The sequence below is a fragment of the Accipiter gentilis genome, chromosome 6, assembly GCF_929443795.1.
Source record: "Accipiter gentilis chromosome 6, bAccGen1.1, whole genome shotgun sequence".
In the NCBI taxonomy this organism is placed as follows: domain Eukaryota; kingdom Metazoa; phylum Chordata; class Aves; order Accipitriformes; family Accipitridae; genus Astur; species Astur gentilis.
The window spans coordinates 21,771,583-21,790,834 of record NC_064885.1 but is presented as its reverse complement, the minus strand read 5'-3'; the positions used below and the strand labels follow the sequence as shown (position 1 = coordinate 21,790,834).

Genomic DNA, 19,252 nt, shown 5'->3' with positions numbered 1-19,252 from the left:
AAGTAAAAACTTCTATATGACACACATGTATCATACAGCAATCTGAGCCAAAATCTTCAAAACCTCCATTAAATTTTCTGTCCAAGTCTTGACAGTTATAAAGTACTAACATGGTAACATAATGTTTAAGCAACTTTAAATATTTGTAACATAGTTTGTCCATAACTAGGGAGTGGAATCAGAAGAGAGAAAGCAGGGGCTGTTATTACTAAACAAAATTAACTATGTATTATTACTTTAGGCAATTGTAATGATTCACTTCCATAAAAGCAAATTCAAATTTAATTATATAATTATTGTGTTTTCATTAAAAAATATGTTGATACTAGAAGCCTGCTGTATTATGCTGTTTATAATCACTTCTGCTTCACAACAAATGAGCAGAGACGTTTGTTCATTGTAAAAGACATTTCATTTCAAGGTCTATGGGCCAATGGTCAAGTCCTGAGTACTGAGATACAGCCTCTAAACTTCAGATTACATTATCTCTGCACCACAAATTCATTCCTTACAAATGCTAGTAACTTCATAATGCAATCCATAAGCTAAAATGCTGCTGTTAATGTATGTTCCTACCTGCAAAGGGAACAGGTGCATCTTTATCCAAAGCAACAAGGGGAGGATCCAAAATTACAGTGTCATTGTTTTCAGTTATGATTCCATGGTACGATGTCTCAATCCAGGGCTTGTGTTTGTTCACTAGAAAAGAAACAGTATGCCTAATTAATTTGATTTGTGTTTTACATCCATTTAGCTCTTTTTATCTTTAAAGAGAAATTATTTAATGCACATCCAATATTAATGCTATTATTGAAAAGCCACTAACAAGATCCCAAAGTACTTTATAAACATTGAAATATTAAACCAAAATGATATGTATATTGTATTGCAATTCAGTGATAAGAAAACCAACACTTACAGACAACCCCCTAATTAAGACACCAAAGTAAAAAGCCAGTTTTCAAAATCTTTTTAATGTGTTCCCAACTGTCAGATATAATTAAGGTCAGACACTTTTGAACACTTCTTTCAGTTGCAAAACTCTGATGCAAGAGAATGGACATCCAAAGAAACACAACTCTTGTCAAGACACAAAGGCAAACAAAAGGGCAGGTGAGAACATTGGACTCTTGGTCAACTTCTCATTTTATATTTTTGGAAAAATATCTAAAATTACTTTTATGTTCTGTACATTGTAGACAAAAAATAAACTTCTACATTTTAACCACTTTGATAAAAGCCACCACCTCTTTTCCATTTAACCAGCTTTAGTGATGCTTAAATGGGATCTGAAGTTTTTCTGAAAAATCTGTCCTTTAAATACAGCTGTTGAACATTAGGATATCTGATCTTGAAGTACATAGGAAGATCACACAAAAATGCACTTAAAGTAGGAAATACACCACATATCATCAGATTGTCTTACTCCTGAACCCTTTCAATATCCATCCCTCTCACCAACCATCTCCTATTTATTGAACAGTACAAAGATGCATTTTCCCCTTCCTTTTTATTTCATAACAGTCTTAGCTTTGCTACGCTTATAAATAGCATTTTATTCCCACAGCTACAATCACAATGTTATGTTTCTGGAACTCCTACATAAGTTGTACAAAGGTGCTAGCCTAAACAAATTGCAATTTGAAAAATGTCCTACCCCAGGCATGAAGGAACACTGCACTAAGGAATATCTACCATATTTTCACCAAGTCCAGATGCAAGGTAATTTTTGTACTTATTATTTAGTTGTGTGTATCAGATGCTACAGAAAACATCTGGTGAGATAACAGAAATCACCTCAAAGATGAAGCGTTGGCACTTAAAGCAAAACCAAATTGAATGAGGTGGCATTATTTAAAATAACCTCAATACAAAAACAAACACACACATACAACCCTAAACTGTTTCCTGCCTTGTCTTCTGTAAAACCTCCATACAAGGATGAGTTTTAAGTTTTCCCACGTAGTTTCTTCCGTGTGAAGAAAGTAGCAAAAACCACCAAAACAATAAGAGAGGGCTCTGGCCACAGCAGAAGAGCTGGGCAATTAACAAATTATTTTGTTCACTGACTATTTGGACAAAGTACATAAATATGGCAAACTGAAATTCATTCTTGTTTCTTCTTGTTTCTTGCTTTAATCATTAGGAAATTGTGGACTCAGGAAGAGTGATCTAAGGTCCTTTTAAAGGGGAATTATTTTATATTCTAACCATTAATATGAGAACTTTGAGTTCATTTATATGTTGCAATATAATTCTTTCAGAAGAAAGCCTACTTATCTTCACAGTGGTTTTGCCCATTTTTGCAATAGCTAAGCAATGGGAAGATTAAACTGGGGATGTGTCAGGGAAAGGTGAAATGGAAAATAGGGAACTCAAATCTCTTCATCTTGTAATGACTATACAGCCAGGGGAGAGATTGGCAAGTTTATGTAATAGGAAGAAGGTCAAAAGTCTTGTCAGTGTTGAAATATGAGAAGTGATGGATGCAATTTCAGAGCTTTGTATGGCATCTGGGATTCCAGTTTGCAGGGCAGTTGAAGTATTCTGTATCTGTTATTTGAATATGTGAATTGCCTGAACATCCAGACACATAAATATGCTCCATTGGTGCTCCAATATGACTCAAAGGCTTTGACTATACAGAACACATGCTGTACAGAACAAAAGGCGATCTCTTGATTGAAGGCAGAGACAATTTAACAATAATGAACTAGTAAATAGGAATTTGCATGAAAAAGGAACTCCCTATGCAACTAAAAGTTAAAGTACCAAATGCGGCTTTTCCTTCCTCCTGGCTCTGTTTATTGTCTGAGGTCTCACAAAAAGAAAAAAAAAAAAAAAAAAAAAAAAGAAAAAAAAACTTAAAAAAAGAATAAAAAGGAAAAAAAAGAAGAAAAAACCCCACACACATACACACACACAAAAAAAACCCCAACCCAACAAACAAACACCCCCTTTCCTCCTGTAGATTCTACAGAATAGTTTTGATGACACTTTTGCTTAAAGAAACAGTCTCAGTATACAGCGACTGCAATTCTACTAGCCTTATTTTTTTTCAGTTAGCGTCCTATGAGCAATAACAAGAGTCAAATGAGTGACAGCAACAGAATTCCTTAAATTATGTTGGGGTGGGAAGAGAAGAAAGTACGTTAAGAGCAAGTTCTACAATTTAGCCCTAGACCTTAGAGACTGATATTAGGAAGAAGAAAGGAACAATAAAACAAAAGCAAAATACAATAAAAGGTCAAATTATTTGCAAGCTCTTATGAGGTCCATCTCCAAAGGAAAAATTACAACTATACAAGCTTTGTGTAACTTGTGGTGTGGAAATTTTAAAAATAATGGAAAACATCCACACTCTTTGGGAGTGCAAAACAATTCTTTTGCATCAAAAGGTCTATACATTTGAAATATTTTCACATCATGAAAATTATTCATACTTTCACACTGTTTTGGATACTTGTTTTAAAATAAGGAATCTATAATACTGAGATTAGTGTAGACACATATTTAGCTAACGGTCACAAGAGCATTCCAGATGCCTTTAGAAGACCTTGAACAGAATAAACAAGAAGATAAAAAAAGAAAGATGCCAATTAGAAGAACACAAGTGCACATTCCACGATAAAGGGAACTTGGCACAAAGAACCTCAATTCAGCAGTTTATCTTGACCAATTAGACTGAGAAAAGTTTCATGTTTTAGTTGGTATAACCAATTATGTCCTGTGTTTATGAAGGTGTACAGAGTTAGTATAACCAATTATATCTTATATTTATGTGCGTGTACAGTGTTGATATAACCAATCATATTTTATGCTTGTGCATGTGTACAGTGACTTTGCAGAATATGTGACTATAAGTATGTGTGTGTTTTAGCAATAAAGGGTCGTCTGTCATCTGCTTTCAACTTTACAGGCGTCCGTCTACTTCAATCTCATCAATTAGTAGCTGGTGTTCTGTTTGGGGGGGTGTTTATATTTTCTCTGCTAAAGGTTGCTAAAATGTTAACAGAGAAACTCTTACTAAATGCATACACCACTTATATAAGCTTTCATAAGATACTACATTCTAAAAAAAGCACATTCAAATATAACATGATTAATGAATACTTTACATTTCTTCCTCCAAGACAAAAGAGCTGCTACAAAATGTGAGACTGGTTCAAATCAGTATTTATCCACAGGTCAACACACCCCTCATAAATATCTGGCATTTTCCTAACCCTATGCAGTATCTTTAAAACAAATAGAATTTTAAAAATCAATTCAAAAGTGTTTTGACCTGTCTCATTCTAGCTTTTGATTCAAATTTCAAGATATTTAAGTAGTACATATTTTTAAATACAAATTACTTGTTCTTGTAGTTGTGCCCTTTTTAAAAGCATGAATTTTTTTCCTCCCTTATCTACTCTCTCTACTTTTATAATACTAATGTATTGTAATAAAAACATCACCTGCAACTCAGCCAATAATTCTTCTGCCTTAAGCAGGACCTGTACCTGAAAATATGAATTCCTGTAACGCAAGCAATATTTCCTTTTACTCTCCATTTTTCTAGCCCTGACCTTCAAATTTTTTTTATTACTATAGAAAAATAAATTTACTATGTTTGACATAGACTAACAGGCACTCATATCCAGGCTGTATTCATGTTTAGGGGAAAAATTTGTGGTTTAGACAACACATACAGAATACTGGCGGAAAATTACAGAAATCCCATGAGCTGAGTGGATTTTTTAAGAGCTTTACTTTTTTGACAGATATCCAAAGCCACATCTGAAAAGAAAAATCACTTTTTTCTTTTACTATAATTGGTTAGAACCTAAAGATCTTAATGTAAATATATACAGTTATGCTTTTCCTTTCAATCTACATTTAGTTTAAAATGCCCCCCAAACTGCATTAAAGTTGCATTCTTTTCTCAGTTACATCAAACCCAGTCAAATTTTAGGTCAGGTTTCCAAAGACATAGTAATGCCATGCTGCATTTATTTCAACACCAGAACGAAAAAGTTCTGCCATGCTTCTACTTTAGGCTATATGAAACTTTATTTTTAAATAGAAAAAAACCCAAAATTCACATTATTTAAGAAATTATGTAATTCCTATTACATAAGGTGTTTATTAGACTCTCTTGAACATTAACATGTACATTTTTAGAATTTTTATAAACTTTAAAATGAGGTGGGAACTTTTTATTTTATCTTTAAAATAGAAGAGGCATGAATGGTGAAAAAAATATTTTACAGCAGTGCTTACAATTAACAACATTCTATAAAAGAAAGTGAAAGGCAAACTACATTTTTTGGTTTGTGTTTGCTAAAGATGATGGAAGAAATATATATACAGATTTGTATGTGAAGTTTCAGGAACTGTGACAGCAGAGTACTATACAGCAAGCTAAACTCAAAAAAGTGAACAAGCTGGATACTCAGCAGATAAGAGCTATACAGAAAATTCTTTTCCCTCTTAAGGTATATTAAGTTGTAACATACTTATACTAACTCTAAAACTGAAAAAAAAAGAAAAAAGAAAAAAGAAGAAAGTATGATTTGGGGGGTTTTTACAAAATATCTTCTTTGAAAGCATTTATTGTTTACCTTTTCCTTACGTTTGTCTAGCTGGGTAGAAGCTGAATTCACTACAATGCTTTCATGAATTCGAATGCATATTTTAGTTAAGATGTACAGATAAAATGTACCTATGCTGTGCATTGTTTTTTTTAAAACTTGCCTCCTTCCTATAATTTATTCATCATTCATATAAAATCATAATGTAAATAATTTGTAGCATCTAGGATAAGGCAATTAATCTTTTTCCTTTATTACAGTTACAGGTCAGTTCATTAAAATTTGTACACACCATTTACACTGCATTTTCATAGTCTGTCCCACCAAAGCTTGTGATTACAAGCCTTTGGATGTAATTAAACCATCTTGCTAGAAAACTGTTGCTCTGTGTTCCATCTGCAAATGCCTTTGGCACGTAGGACAATGAAGTAGAAGGCAAAAAAAAACCCAAACAAATTCATTTTGTAGAGTCTGCAGGAAATCTCCTGCCTCAGGGAATGTTGTCTTGAAAGTCAATTCAAGGACAAGTCCCAAAATTTAGCAAAATGCATACAGAGAAAGGCTAGAAGAAGTGTAGAATCCCAAACATATGCTGAACTCTTACGTTCTACTTTGGTGCCTTTTCCCCAGCCTCTGCACAGTACCCTGGGTTTTACCCCTTCCAGATGGCATGCTCAAAAACCCACCCTGCTACTTGCCACCTGATACACAATAAGAAAAACAACCAACCCCTCACGCCAAAATCCCCTACAAACTACGATTGCATCTGAGCACTTTACACTTGTACCAAATGGCCCATGGGAAGCTCTGCAGCAGAAACGAAAATCACAGACAAGACATTGATACATCAGCAGTAGGAAAAGAAAATAACAACCACCTCCCATCCCAAGCTCTTTGGCAAGCTACCAAAAACCCCTTTACTATAAATATGGCTATAGGTACACAAAACTCTTTGTCTGTAATGTCTACAACATTAAAAGACAACCTCCTGCTTTATACAGGGCTCTTTGAAGGCAATCATACTCTTCGTAAATTAAATCTTCCCATTCTTAATGCCTGTCAACAGAGTCACAATTTGTCAGCGCAGAAGTATTATTATAACTGGACCACAATGTAGACAAAACATATGAGTACACCATCTTATAAGGAAAGACAACATCTTTTCTATAACCCAAGATAGACACATGTCCAGGGTGGGAGGAGGGGGTGGAAAGCAGCATGTGTGTAAGGAATACAGTACAATGGTGTCGTGGTTTCAGCCCGGCCGGTAACAAAGGACCACGCAGCCGCTCGCTCACTCCTCCGCCCCCCTCCGGTGGGATGGGGAGGAGACGGAGGAGAGAAAAAAAGAAAAAGAAACTGGAACCTCGAGGGTTGAGATAAAGGCAGTTTACTGGGACAAACACAAAGAGATTACAACAACAACAACGGCACTAATGAAAAAAAAGTATACAAAAAGAGTGATGCACAGTGCAACTGCTCACCACTCGGGACCCAACGCTCCGCCACTTCCCCCACCGAAAACAGAGACCACCCCCCCCAGCCCGCTCCCCATTTATATACTGGGCAGGATGTCACATGGTATGGAATAGCTCCTTGGCTAGTTCAGGTCAGCTGCCCCAGCTATGCCCCCACCTCCCAGGTTCCTGTAAAAATTAACTCTATCCCAGCTGAACCCAGGACAAATGGTATTTCCAAAATTCAGATGGTTTCTGACCTAAAATACTTAGAAAATGTCACTGATCCAAAAATAACACATTATAAAGGAACTATGAAAGGAAAAAAAAGTTAATATTAGAAGCTTTAACTACTGACACTAGGGCAGAGTCAATACTGTCTAGTTGATTTAACTGCTGATTTCTAAACTTTAGGAAGTAAAACTTGAAGTAGCAAATTATAAGGGTTAAGAATTACTTTATGAATGCAAATGTTTTCTTTTTTTTTTTTTTCCAAAGACAGCATAATGGATCTATTTTCCATTTAAATGTACTGATAATATGTTCTCTCATCTCTATCTCTAGCTTAAAGATGTTGATTCCAGTAAAACTGGAGGAAAATTTAGACTTTCTTACTACTTAGTTCAGCTCTAAGTCCTTTCATCTGCTAACTTCAATAATCTTCAGCTCAGCCTGTTGGCATCCTGTCTTTCTAAGCATCAAAGGCCTTCCCTTAAAAAACAGCCAAACTGAGGATGCTTAGGAAGCCTTTTAAACATAAGCATGAAATCCCATTAACTTCTGTAGAATATGAGACTGAACCTCATTCCTTATGCAGTCGCACTACAAGCAACAAGTCCTTATCTTGTACAGCAAAGAAAGAGAATGCTTCTAGTGTCCTATTAAGAGGATATTGCATAACATAAAAATCCTAATGATGCAAATGACATACTGACACCTGCAATGCACGATCATTATGGCTGAAAAAAACTCATTCCCAGATCTGGATGCCATTGGTTTGGCAATCCACTCCTCCAGTTACTGGTAACCGGAATATTTCAAAGATTGTCACACGTGACTGTAGTGTACACATGTGACTTTATAACATAGAAGACCTTAATTCCACCAAGATATGACCAGACATGCAAACCTGGACTTCCTGCATTGCCTGCTCCAGAACAGGCCAGGGCTAGAAACCAGAGATAGGAATGAAATCTAAAATCTCATAGAGTAGCAGCTAAGAACAAAGAGTTCAGAAGATAGGCAGATTTGGAGGCTTAGGCCACTAAAAAAATGAGGATTAGGAGTTTGGTAAAGAATTTAAGTCTTCCTCTGGAAGGCAGAGACAACAAGGATATGGATAAATGCATGTTGAGGGAAAAGCAAGTAAGCTAGAAGTAGAAACTGAAAATGGCTGGGAAGTAGAAGTAAATAAATGTTTGCATTTTACAGGATTAAATCTTTCTCAGCATTAGGAAAAAAACATTGAGTGGCTATATCAGCAGAAAACAAAATGCTCTGTTTCCCTACATACAAAAGAAACTGAAAACTTTCCTGAATCTTTCATATATAAAAACACATTTTACATGTTTTGTCAAATACAAATTGCAAAGAAGAAATTTATTCTGTCTCACATGCTTAGCTCTCCACGTGATATCATTGCCTGAATTACTGAAACACCAATAGTTATGTTCTAGGTTTACTTTTAGATAGATAACTTCAAATCATAATGCTTTATGTGCTTTTACATAAAATAATAATGCAAAATTCCTGCCCAAATTAAGGCAATGTGAGTTTTGACACTTTTGACACTAAGTTCAGTTAAAGCAGAATTTATATGATTTATGGTATGTTATTATGAGATGTGAACTCTTTGGAGAACATTTTAACCAAAGAATATATTATAAGCAGTGCATCTCAGCAACATTAAATACTCAGTGGAGATCATACAGATAAGTTGGCATTGGTTTGATCATACTGCACAACAAAAACCTATTTTGCTCAAAATAGCCTGCACAAGAAAGTCTTCTGCCATAAGCACATCTACTCGCCCTCAAGAGAAAGCCTTTCAATAATGACAATTCCCATTAGCAGAATTTGTTCTTATATTAAAAAAGGGGGAAAATTTGACATGGAGGACTCCTTTGTTAGTAGCTCATTCTTATTACAAGCTTATTTGAGCAAAAGCGTCAAGTGCCTTGTCTAATGGACTTGATAATATTAGGCAGTAAACTATTGTCTGTACTCTGTATTTATTCTGACAAGCTTAAAAGTTTATGTTGCTATAAATATGCTTGACTGTCTTGTAAAAATGGGGGGTTTGGGAATGGAGGAAAGATATTCTTTTTAACACTGTCTAAATCAATATTAAACATTTAACAGGAACTTACTAAATACTTTGGTGTCCTGGTTTCAGCTGGGATAGAGTTAATTGTCTTCCTAGTAGGTGGTACAGTGCTATGTTTTGAGTTCAGTATGGAAGAATGTTGATAACACTGATGTTTCCAGTTGTTGCTAAGTAGTGTTTAGACTAAAGTCAAGGATTTTTCAGCTTCTCATCCCCAGCCAGCGAGAAAGCTGGAGGGGCACAAGAAGTTGGCACAGGAGACAGCCAGGGCACCTGACCCAAACTGGCTAAAGGGGTATTCCATACCATGGGATGTCACATCTAGTATAGAAACTGGGGCGAATGGGGGTGGGGGGAATAGCCGCTCGGGGACTAAGGCAGGTGGTGAGCAATTGCACTGCGCATCATTTGTACATTCCAATCCTTTTATTACTACTGTTGTCATTTTATTAGTGTTATCATTATCATTATTAGGTTGTTCTTTTCTGTTCTACTAACCATTCTTATCTCAACCCACGAGTTTTAATTCTTTTCCTGATTTTCTCCCCCATCCCACTGGGGGGGCGGGGGAAGTGAGTGAGCAGCTGCGTGGTGCTTAGTTGCTGGCTGGAGTTAAACCACAACATGTGGTCAGCCCAAACCTGTATTGTTCAGGAAAAACAGTCTAGCTACAAATTTCATAAAACTCTACTCACAATATTGATATGTAAAACTTTTAGCAGCATTTTTACTTTTGACCCTTATTTTTGAAAAGCACATTTTGAATTTACATATACATATAAGAATAAACCTTTACACTGTGCCTCATTCTCATCTTTGAGGTAATAGACCACATAGTTGTGCTCTCTGTGCCTTAAATTGTCTCTAAGCTTACAAGTTATTTTTATTAATACAAAAGAGATTTAATCTCCTTGATTATGATGTCCAGTCCTTATAAATTTATCTATTGATATTTGTCACAACAAATAAACTACACAGAATGCAAAACTGAATTCTGAATTACCACTGTCTATATGTCTCAACCTTCAGACCAGGAGGTTCCCTCTGTAATGTATATAAAGGAACAAAATTGGAATTAGAAGATAAGCCTGTCACACAGCTAGCCATGTAACTCCAGTAGCACACATCTGATTAAGTTCTCATACATTTAAGTCTATACAGTTAAAAATCTTGGGGAAAGTAATAGCACAAAAAATGTTTTCATTCATGTCACAAGGACAGAAAAAGGTCATAAACAAATGAGGTTGTATTTTCCTATGTTATACATAAAAAAAAATTCATTTATCTTGCTTACCAATGCTGACCTTTAATTAAACACAAATTTCTTATGACCAGCCTCCTTCTCATTTAAAACTACATAAAAGCTTGAGATTCACAGTATTTAACCCCTCTATCATTTCATTTAACTTCAATATTTAATAACTCCATGTCAATTATATGAAGCTGCCCTCTTCTTACATGCTTTATCTTTTTTCATTTGGACTGAAAGCTGTTCAGAACATGGATTTATTTTTCCATTATGAGAGTTTAAAGCATGCATTTTAAATAAACCTGACTCTAGTCCTTATTCCCTAAATAAACAATAAAGGAGTGTCCTCTGAAGAGTTTTGTCAGATGATACTATCTGAACAGGGATACCAGCACAGTTGTTTCATGGACTGGATATCAATATCTTGTAAATAATCCAGATATTTAAAGTAATGCTGAGGAACATACAGCTCACTAGTAAACATTTTTATCTAGATGGTGTTGCCATAGGAAATGAAAAAAAAAAAATTCAACGATTATGCAGAAAAGCAAGAGTAATCCCCTAATAGCACCAAAGATAGACCTCATTGAGGAGTTACAGATCTGCAGGGTGCCCTGTTTAACTAAAGAACAAATTTGCACGTATAATGCCACTCTGATTGCCTGAAATATTAAAACCAGGGAATTCCAATTGCCGGCATTTCTTCCTATGAATGGTCTCAATTATGACATCTCTAAAATGAACATTGTAACTATTACAGAACACTAGACATTTTAACATTCGCTGAGCAGCTTTTCAAAGGTACTAGTTTTTCAGCACCTTATCATTCAGGTTAGCAACAGTTTTTCTTTATAAATTGTAACTTGACTTTTAGAAATGGAAATTAAAGTAACTTGGGTTTTACGCAATTATGTCTCAAGAACTTCAGCAATACTCGGCAGTTGAGAGTGGTATCTTGAAAAATTCAAAGTTAAAACCACTATTAGATTACAAGGCTAAAATAAATGAAAAAAATCTTAAGAAATTGTAACCTTTATAAAATTTTGTGCCACACTATTTTCATAGTAAAGATTCTTGAGTGTTACCACAAAATTAATCTTGCTGAAATCCCATGTTCCTATACATAAGCCTACACATCTGAAAATCTTGGGAAATGAACTATATTCTAATGCCATGGATTTTAAAGGAGTAAGTAGTTTATTTTTCTTAAAACAGAAGAAAGTATTCATGTTCATCTTTCTATTATTTGTTCAAAATTACAGATTTCCATAGAGCAGAGGCTGAAGAATATTCCAATAGAAAGAACCTCATTACATAAAGGACAGGTATTGCTTCAAATTACCTGTCCTTTACTTAATCCAGAGAGATGGGGTCCCAGGTGATCTTCAAAGAGGCTAGTGATCTTTTTCTTTATTATGGCCACCACTCTTTCCAAATTAGCCATGTTGTTTTTGAAATAGGGATTGCATTATTGAAAAGAGATGCTCTATTCCCTGATGAAAACCAAAAAACTCAAATACTTTAAGAGAAGAGGAAAAAAATAGGAAGAGTTCAAGAAACGGAGAGATACTGTTAAATTCTAGACACGTTTATGTGAGCAAAGGCTTGTGAAGCTGAAAGGTTAAGGGAAAGACGTGACCACCCACAGAAACATAGAGGCTGGGAACATAAGAAAACTTTACAGTACCTATCCTCTGGATGTCTTGTACCATTTTAAGATTGTGTTTAAACCACAAATGGACTACACATCAGAATCACTGTCACACTGCAAGATGTACACATGTAAGATGGTACACCTCTGATATACAAATCAGAGTTTTATGTTAGGACTTCCTGACTAATATTCATGTACCAAAATCCACAGATTAAACAATCAAGTGTAAAAATGACTATCAATAGCGTAGGCAGAAGTGCACACTACAGAGAAATACAGAATAAAGACCATTTGCAAGTATTTCCATATTTTGCATTTAGATGTCTCTTAAACTGAAATGTACCTTAAAACAAATATATTAACTAACTGTCCATCCTCACCCCAAACCTGTCTCCAGAATATACCTTAAAATATTGGCATTTATTACATTATCCCATATATTAATAAAATAATGGTTACATAACTTTTACTACTATAAATGCACAATGCAGATGGTAATTGATGGCATTGTCTGTCTTAATCACAGCAGAAAGCAGGAATGTAGTGAATAACGCACAGGGAGGATAAAGATAACAAGGGAGTGTCTTCTGGTTTGGTATCACAGAAGTGGTGTTGTATCCATGATGGTCATTTGTTGTAGAATGTCTATTTTTTCCTAAAGAACAGTTTTTTGGGACAGGGTCCAACTTCTTTTCCCTTTTATACAGTGCCTCTTATAAGTTTGTGCTCCTTGACTGAAGCTTCTACACACTCCAAACCAAATAATAATCTGCCTCCCAAAAGAATCAATAGGAATGTGGCTGTTCCAGAAGTTCTAATAGTCAAGACCTATGTGTTTCAGCTATCCAAGAAAGAATAATGCACATAATTACATGGGCTATGTGTCAAGCATAAAGACATCCTGCCTTTCATAACAGTACTGCATATTTCAGCCATATTCTATCTACACTTTAATTTTTTTCTAGTTCATTTATTTTATTTTAACATCTTGGTTTAGACCTAGGAATGGCCTGAAATAAATATTAAGTTTTGAGACTGTTTCTGATTATAAGCAGCTCTGACTTTATAACACAATGTTTAATTTGTCTTTTATGCTCTTCCTCATTATCAATGCAGCCTTTATTTTTTTCCAAGGCCATCTTTTCTCTCGGTACATTTTCTACAGATATAAACCTAAAGTTATCACTCATCCTACTTGAATGGTTTATTCTTTCCTCAAAATTCTCTTACTTATCTCTTCTGCATTTCGACCTGAAAATGGCCTCTTATTTTTCTTTCTCTTCTTCCCTGTCAACATCCTCAGAGTGTCTCCTAATGTCTAGATGATTTGAAACATACCAATTTACATAGAAATTATGTTGCCAACAGCCTAGTTTTAAAATATAATGCATATATTAGCAAATACTCCCTCCTCATATTCACATTTATGTATTTCAATAATAAATTTTTAGTACAGTTGGTGCTTAGAGTGAAAGTGTGGCAGAATTTGCCTGTGTTAGGAGTCAGAATTACAAAGCACTGAGACCTGTTCCAGTCAGAGCTCGACTGTGACATTGCACCAACAAATAACACAGTCCTGTCCCCACACAGCTTCAACCACAGTGCCAAGAGGCTTTTTAGATCTCAGGCTCTTTAGGGACAAAAGCAATCTATCAACTTCCACAATGATTTAATACAGCTTTCCCGCAGTACTCCAAGTAACCTCACTGTACAATTGTCCCTCTCACTTTAGCCTGACCACAAGAACAAGTGAGGAAGGAGATATCCAAATACAGGAAAGAAACCAACACCAAAATATACATCTCAGAGAAAACATCTAATTTTGAGAAACTGAAAGACCGGATGCAATCAATACTTTTTTCCTCCAAAAAAAGTATTATATAATACTAGAATAATGAATTGCTCAGAACAGCTTGACATGAGTACTTGCATAAGTTATTCTCTTTAGGTCTATAAATTAATTCAGCATTCGTTTCTGTCTGCCTAATCTTAAAAACAGCTAAGCTTCAATTCATTACTTATTAGTATTCCTTGATAATTACACAGATCATTTCTTAACTACTGTTACCTGCTGTAAACAGGGTTCCCAGGGCTTTGGCCAGTGTAGAAAAACTTGTTTGTCAAACAGAAGACAGAATGATGGAAGAAAAATGAAATGGCATCTTCTACATATTTTAGGGTTTTTTTAGTAAAATGGTTAAGTCTCATATCTAAGTACCAAATACTATTTTTCCCAGCTTCATCACTTTGTCCTTAATCATCAACTACTTCTATGAATTGCTAATAACTAAGATTGATTTTGACCTATGACATACAAGCTTTTGTCCTACGATGTTGCAGATGGGACACATTTTATTGCAAATTTCATTTCATGCTTTTTATTGCAAAAGGTATAGAACAATGAATAATAATTATATATTTTACAGTTCATTCACTTCAAACTGATAATTTGATATTCATTACTCCAGTGACAGACACATCGTATCAGTTCTACCCTTCATTATGTACATATTATGTGCATTTGGGCAAGCAACACAATTTTGAAAGGAAACTTAAACCAAGTTTCAGTTTGAAAAAAAAATAATAAAAAGCCACCACTTGTCTTTTTACATTAACTTTAGTGGCTCCTGTCAAAGGAACAGTTGACTAAAATCACATTTCTGATATTTCTTACAACCTGTTTGAAAAACTGTGTTTGGGCATAAAAATATACAACTATATAAATAATTCTTACAAAATCTGAAGAAGAAGCTCCTGGACATATTTTCAAGAAATAAACTTTGACTTCAATTATTCCCAATATTTCAGATCTTATAGATTTCACAACACAGAAATAATTATTTTTGGTATTTCAAAAAGTCACCCCGGTGACAGTCAATTATTACTTGAAAAGTTGGGTAACATAAAGGAGGACTTTTTTTCTGGGCTTCCTAAAGCAACAACTCCAGACAGTTTCTATGTATCAATTTCAAGTAAGAGCTCTCTGGATACTCTTCTTCTGAGGCTCCTTTCCTCAGAAATAACTGCTGATAATCAGAATCTTTCATGCATTGATTGCATGTTCAATGATATATTCAAAGGACACTCTGCCCTCACAAAATTTGAGTTACTAATAGAAAAGTGGTCTGGTCTCCTTGCTTTTAACACCCAGAAGAACAGGTTCTGGCTCCAAAACAGGAGATTATAACATAAGCAATATGACATGTTATATATAAAATACATGGAATGAATACAGTTCAAATGCAAGCACACATAAAAAGACATACCAGATAATATACCTCAATACAAACCAATACAGGATAAAATGAAGTTTTGTGATAACTACAGCTGAACCATATCAATGAATGAGCATATATATGCTTGGTAACAATAAAGGGGAAACAATTAAAACAATCTGTTAACTCACCAGCCTTGTAAGAACTTTCTCTATTAGTTTATGTGGAACAGGCAGGCTATAGCAAAACTAAAATGGTGGGCACCCATCAGATCACTCAGACTTTCCTGACAGGAGTCAAGACTTCCATGGAACAAATAAGCTGGAATGCAGAAGAAACTGCCTGCAGCTACGTAAATGCAGAAATGACACCATATCATAAATGGTAAGACATCAAAATATGTATTTTTCAGGGGTCAACACAGATGGTTGTTTATTGCCCAATCTGGTGAGGCTGTTGCTTGAAAGGACGAGAGAAGAAATGAAGCAAATCACAGTTATAAATTTTACTTATTTATTTGCATTTTGCAAATAAATAAAAGTCCTAAAGCCATTACGCTACATGTACTACCCCCTGTGCAAAGGCAGAAAGGTCTGAATATGTCATGTCCTCAGCTGAATTATACAACATCTACAAGTTTTATCTGAACTAGAAACATACTTGTAACTGTCCAGAGGCTCTCGTGGATAAAAGAAACAAGCCATATTTACCTTCAGTTTTTTGAGCACTTGAAACTTCATTCATTCAAGATCCATGCAGAGTAACTTGACAGTGACACTTAAAACCACTAAAATTGTTATATATAAAAGTATAACAAGAAACAGCAGAGTTAATTGAATGTTTGTGTCAAGCTTGGGAACCCAGGAAAGTGCCTGCAGCTACATAAATGCAGAAATGATACCACATCATCATGTAAATACACATTTAACAAGGCTGATGCTGGGATTTGGCAATTGGCTGCATTTATATCAGCACATCTTCAACACTGCTCATCAACCTTTACTGTTATAGCACAGATATAAAAAAAACAGAAAAACATTAAAAAAAACCCAAACCCCCAAAAAAACCACACCAGAAAAGGAACACCATTTAAGGTAGTCCATGTTTCCTAAAACAGAGTGAAAAATGTCATCTATATTTTTCTTCTAGGATATTAGGCTAAATGAGAAAAAAGACTAATTTGGCTTTAGAAAAAAACCTATATTTTACAGAATTTGTATTAGTAATAGAATCTACAAGCTCAATTTACTTTGTGTTTAAAGCAGCTGAAGCCACCTGCCTAGCAAAGGTCAAAGCACTGCTATGGTTCAGCAAGAAGGGGCAAAAGGGGACCATTTATATTTGACTAGTCTCATATATCAGTAGTCCGCAAACACAACGGAGAAAAAAACCCTGCTGTCAAAGGAACATACAATCTAGAGCAGGGTTTGGCAATCTTTCAAAAGTATGTCTTCTTTTTCAAAGCAGAATTTTGAGTCCCTTTACATCCAGGATGCCAACTTGAATCTACCAACAGTAGCAGTAGCTCACCATTCCTAGTCCCTTCTGGGTTTGATCCAAGCTTGAAAGGCAGTGCTCTCAGATCACGGAGGGCAAACAGCAGGGCTCACATATGTGAGATCTTAAAGGAGCTCTGCAGGAGCAAGGCTTTGGGAGCTGCTGCCTCTCATGGAAACACATCAGTCAAGATTATTCAAATGTATTCATACATTTTAACAAGATGCATAAGACAGAGGGAAATGATGACAAGCAAGCTGCCCTAACAAACGCTGCACATATTTTCATCAATCTTGCCACTGATACTACACAGCACATTTGCATAACAAAGTGGTAAAAACACATGGGCCTTGTGCTTATATCATTGTGAGGAGGAATGCTGAAAAAAAAGTCACTGAATTTGCTAGGTACAGCCCTTGTTAGTTAAACACTACCATAAATAAGAGCCATGTTAACAAAATAACTCATCTGCTCTCTTCTACCTCACATCAGGAATAATTCTTCTTCCTTTCACCACTCTTTGCTAAAATTTTTGCGAGCAAAAAAGAAAATACTAAGATGATTGGGTAGATCACACTCTCACTGGAGTAAGAGTAAGTGAAGTCCCAAGAGTTTAAGCAATTGATTTAAAGGTGACAATAAATCTGTAGACACCATAAACTCAAAGGTTTGCCATACCTGCACTACTAGATTACAATTGAATGGCTGAAAGTTCTTGTGCCCTGTCTTTTGCCCCACATTTTTGACAAATAACTCTGCTCCCCTAAGGCAAGTACTTGGTGTCCAGCTGTGAATCAACTCCCGAGCTACTTCAGACTTTGTTTGGTGCATCAAGTTAAACAAAATCTCCCTACAAAGTAGCATCTCAGCTGCTTTCCACATTCCTCCTCTTGATCACAACCCATCGCTACCATTTAGAGTCTATCAACATTTTGTAGTCTAGTACTGGGGGAAAAGCGGGTGGCGGTTGGGGTTTTTTTCCTTCTCCATGGAACAAAGCTGGTTTGGTTGGTTTTGTTTGTTTGTTAGGCACTGTTCACAGAAATAAAGCCTGTTCAGATATTTTAATGGTGTAGTTTGCAAGCAGAAGCACTTTCAGCAGTCTCCATTCTTTCAGTCATCATGATCCTCAATCCTTAAGGAATAGGTTGAACAGGTACAGTGCAAGTGCTAAGGCCATTACGCTTGCAGGTAAAGCACTGCAAGAGGAAAGTTATCCTCTATTGTAAGATTATGAGGTGGCACTGGCAAATAATCATGCAGGTGGAACAGTTCAAAGGTAGCACCTTTTTGGTGGAGAGATCCACAGTCACCTGCAAAATCTGAGAACTAACAGAGGATTGAGGGAGGGGGAAAAGCAGGTCATTTTTTTCTGCACTAGCAGCTTTTAGTTTTTGCTGACACTGATTGAAGGTCATTGTCAAAAAAATGGGTTTAAAGGAAGAAAATGAATGTCACATCAAATCAATTATAACCATTGGATTTAACAACAGAAAAAAAAGTATTTGCGTGTAAAAATTATTCATGGGTTTTTTTAAAAAAATAAGTTCTATTCTATAGAGAAATGTTTTGGCAAGATTAATTAGTAAACCTCTTTTAGCAGAAGCAGGAAGAGTAACCCCATGCAAGTCATAGTTTCATGGACACTGGAAACCAATGTAAGTCAGTGCTACTGCCAAAAATTTCACTGGCTACAGTGTTTTTGTAACTATCTCACACCAGCATCACTCCCCAAACAAAGATAAGGAAAGCAACAAACAAGAAAGTGAAATCTTCCCACACCCCCTCCCTCCCCTTGCAATGGTGTCTGTTAGGAAGTTGATCTCATTTGGAGGATGTAACAAATACCTGGAGAATTCTGCAGATTCAGAAAGCTTCTGTGCAACAAACAGTGTCTCAAATTCCACACCTCAACTATACCAGAGCAATCTGAAATAGTAGCACAGAATTCAATTAGATTACTCTAGTTTTAGGTCAATATACCAATCCCAGTCATGTTTTCACACAGCTAGGAGATAGGATTGAAAAATCTTTGGTGAATTAAACCCAGTAAGACCCCCAAGACTACATCTAAATTAATTTGAAAATTCAGTTTGTGTTCTTCTAGCTTCTGATACTACTTCTGGTTTTATCCTATGGTCAACTTGCACTGTTTGCAAAAGGAACATTAATGAGAAGCCGTCCATATCAACCTTCACCCCAGGTACCCAGTTTCTGCTGTATGCCTTCAAAACAGACTGTCATCTTGTTCCACATACATCCTGCAGAATGAGCAGGAACA

The 19,252-nt window shown here is 35.6% G+C and overlaps 1 protein-coding gene across 1 annotated transcript in view; it reads right to left on the bottom strand.

Annotated features, from left to right (window-relative positions):
* Window positions 1–19,252, bottom strand: part of CLSTN2 (calsyntenin 2) — a 417,522-nt gene that overhangs the window by 245,794 nt on the left and 152,476 nt on the right. The window contains exon 2 of the mRNA XM_049803649.1: window positions 577–699. Coding sequence (XP_049659606.1) covers window positions 577–699 — 123 coding nt within the window. The remainder of the gene's footprint in view (window positions 1–576; window positions 700–19,252) is intronic.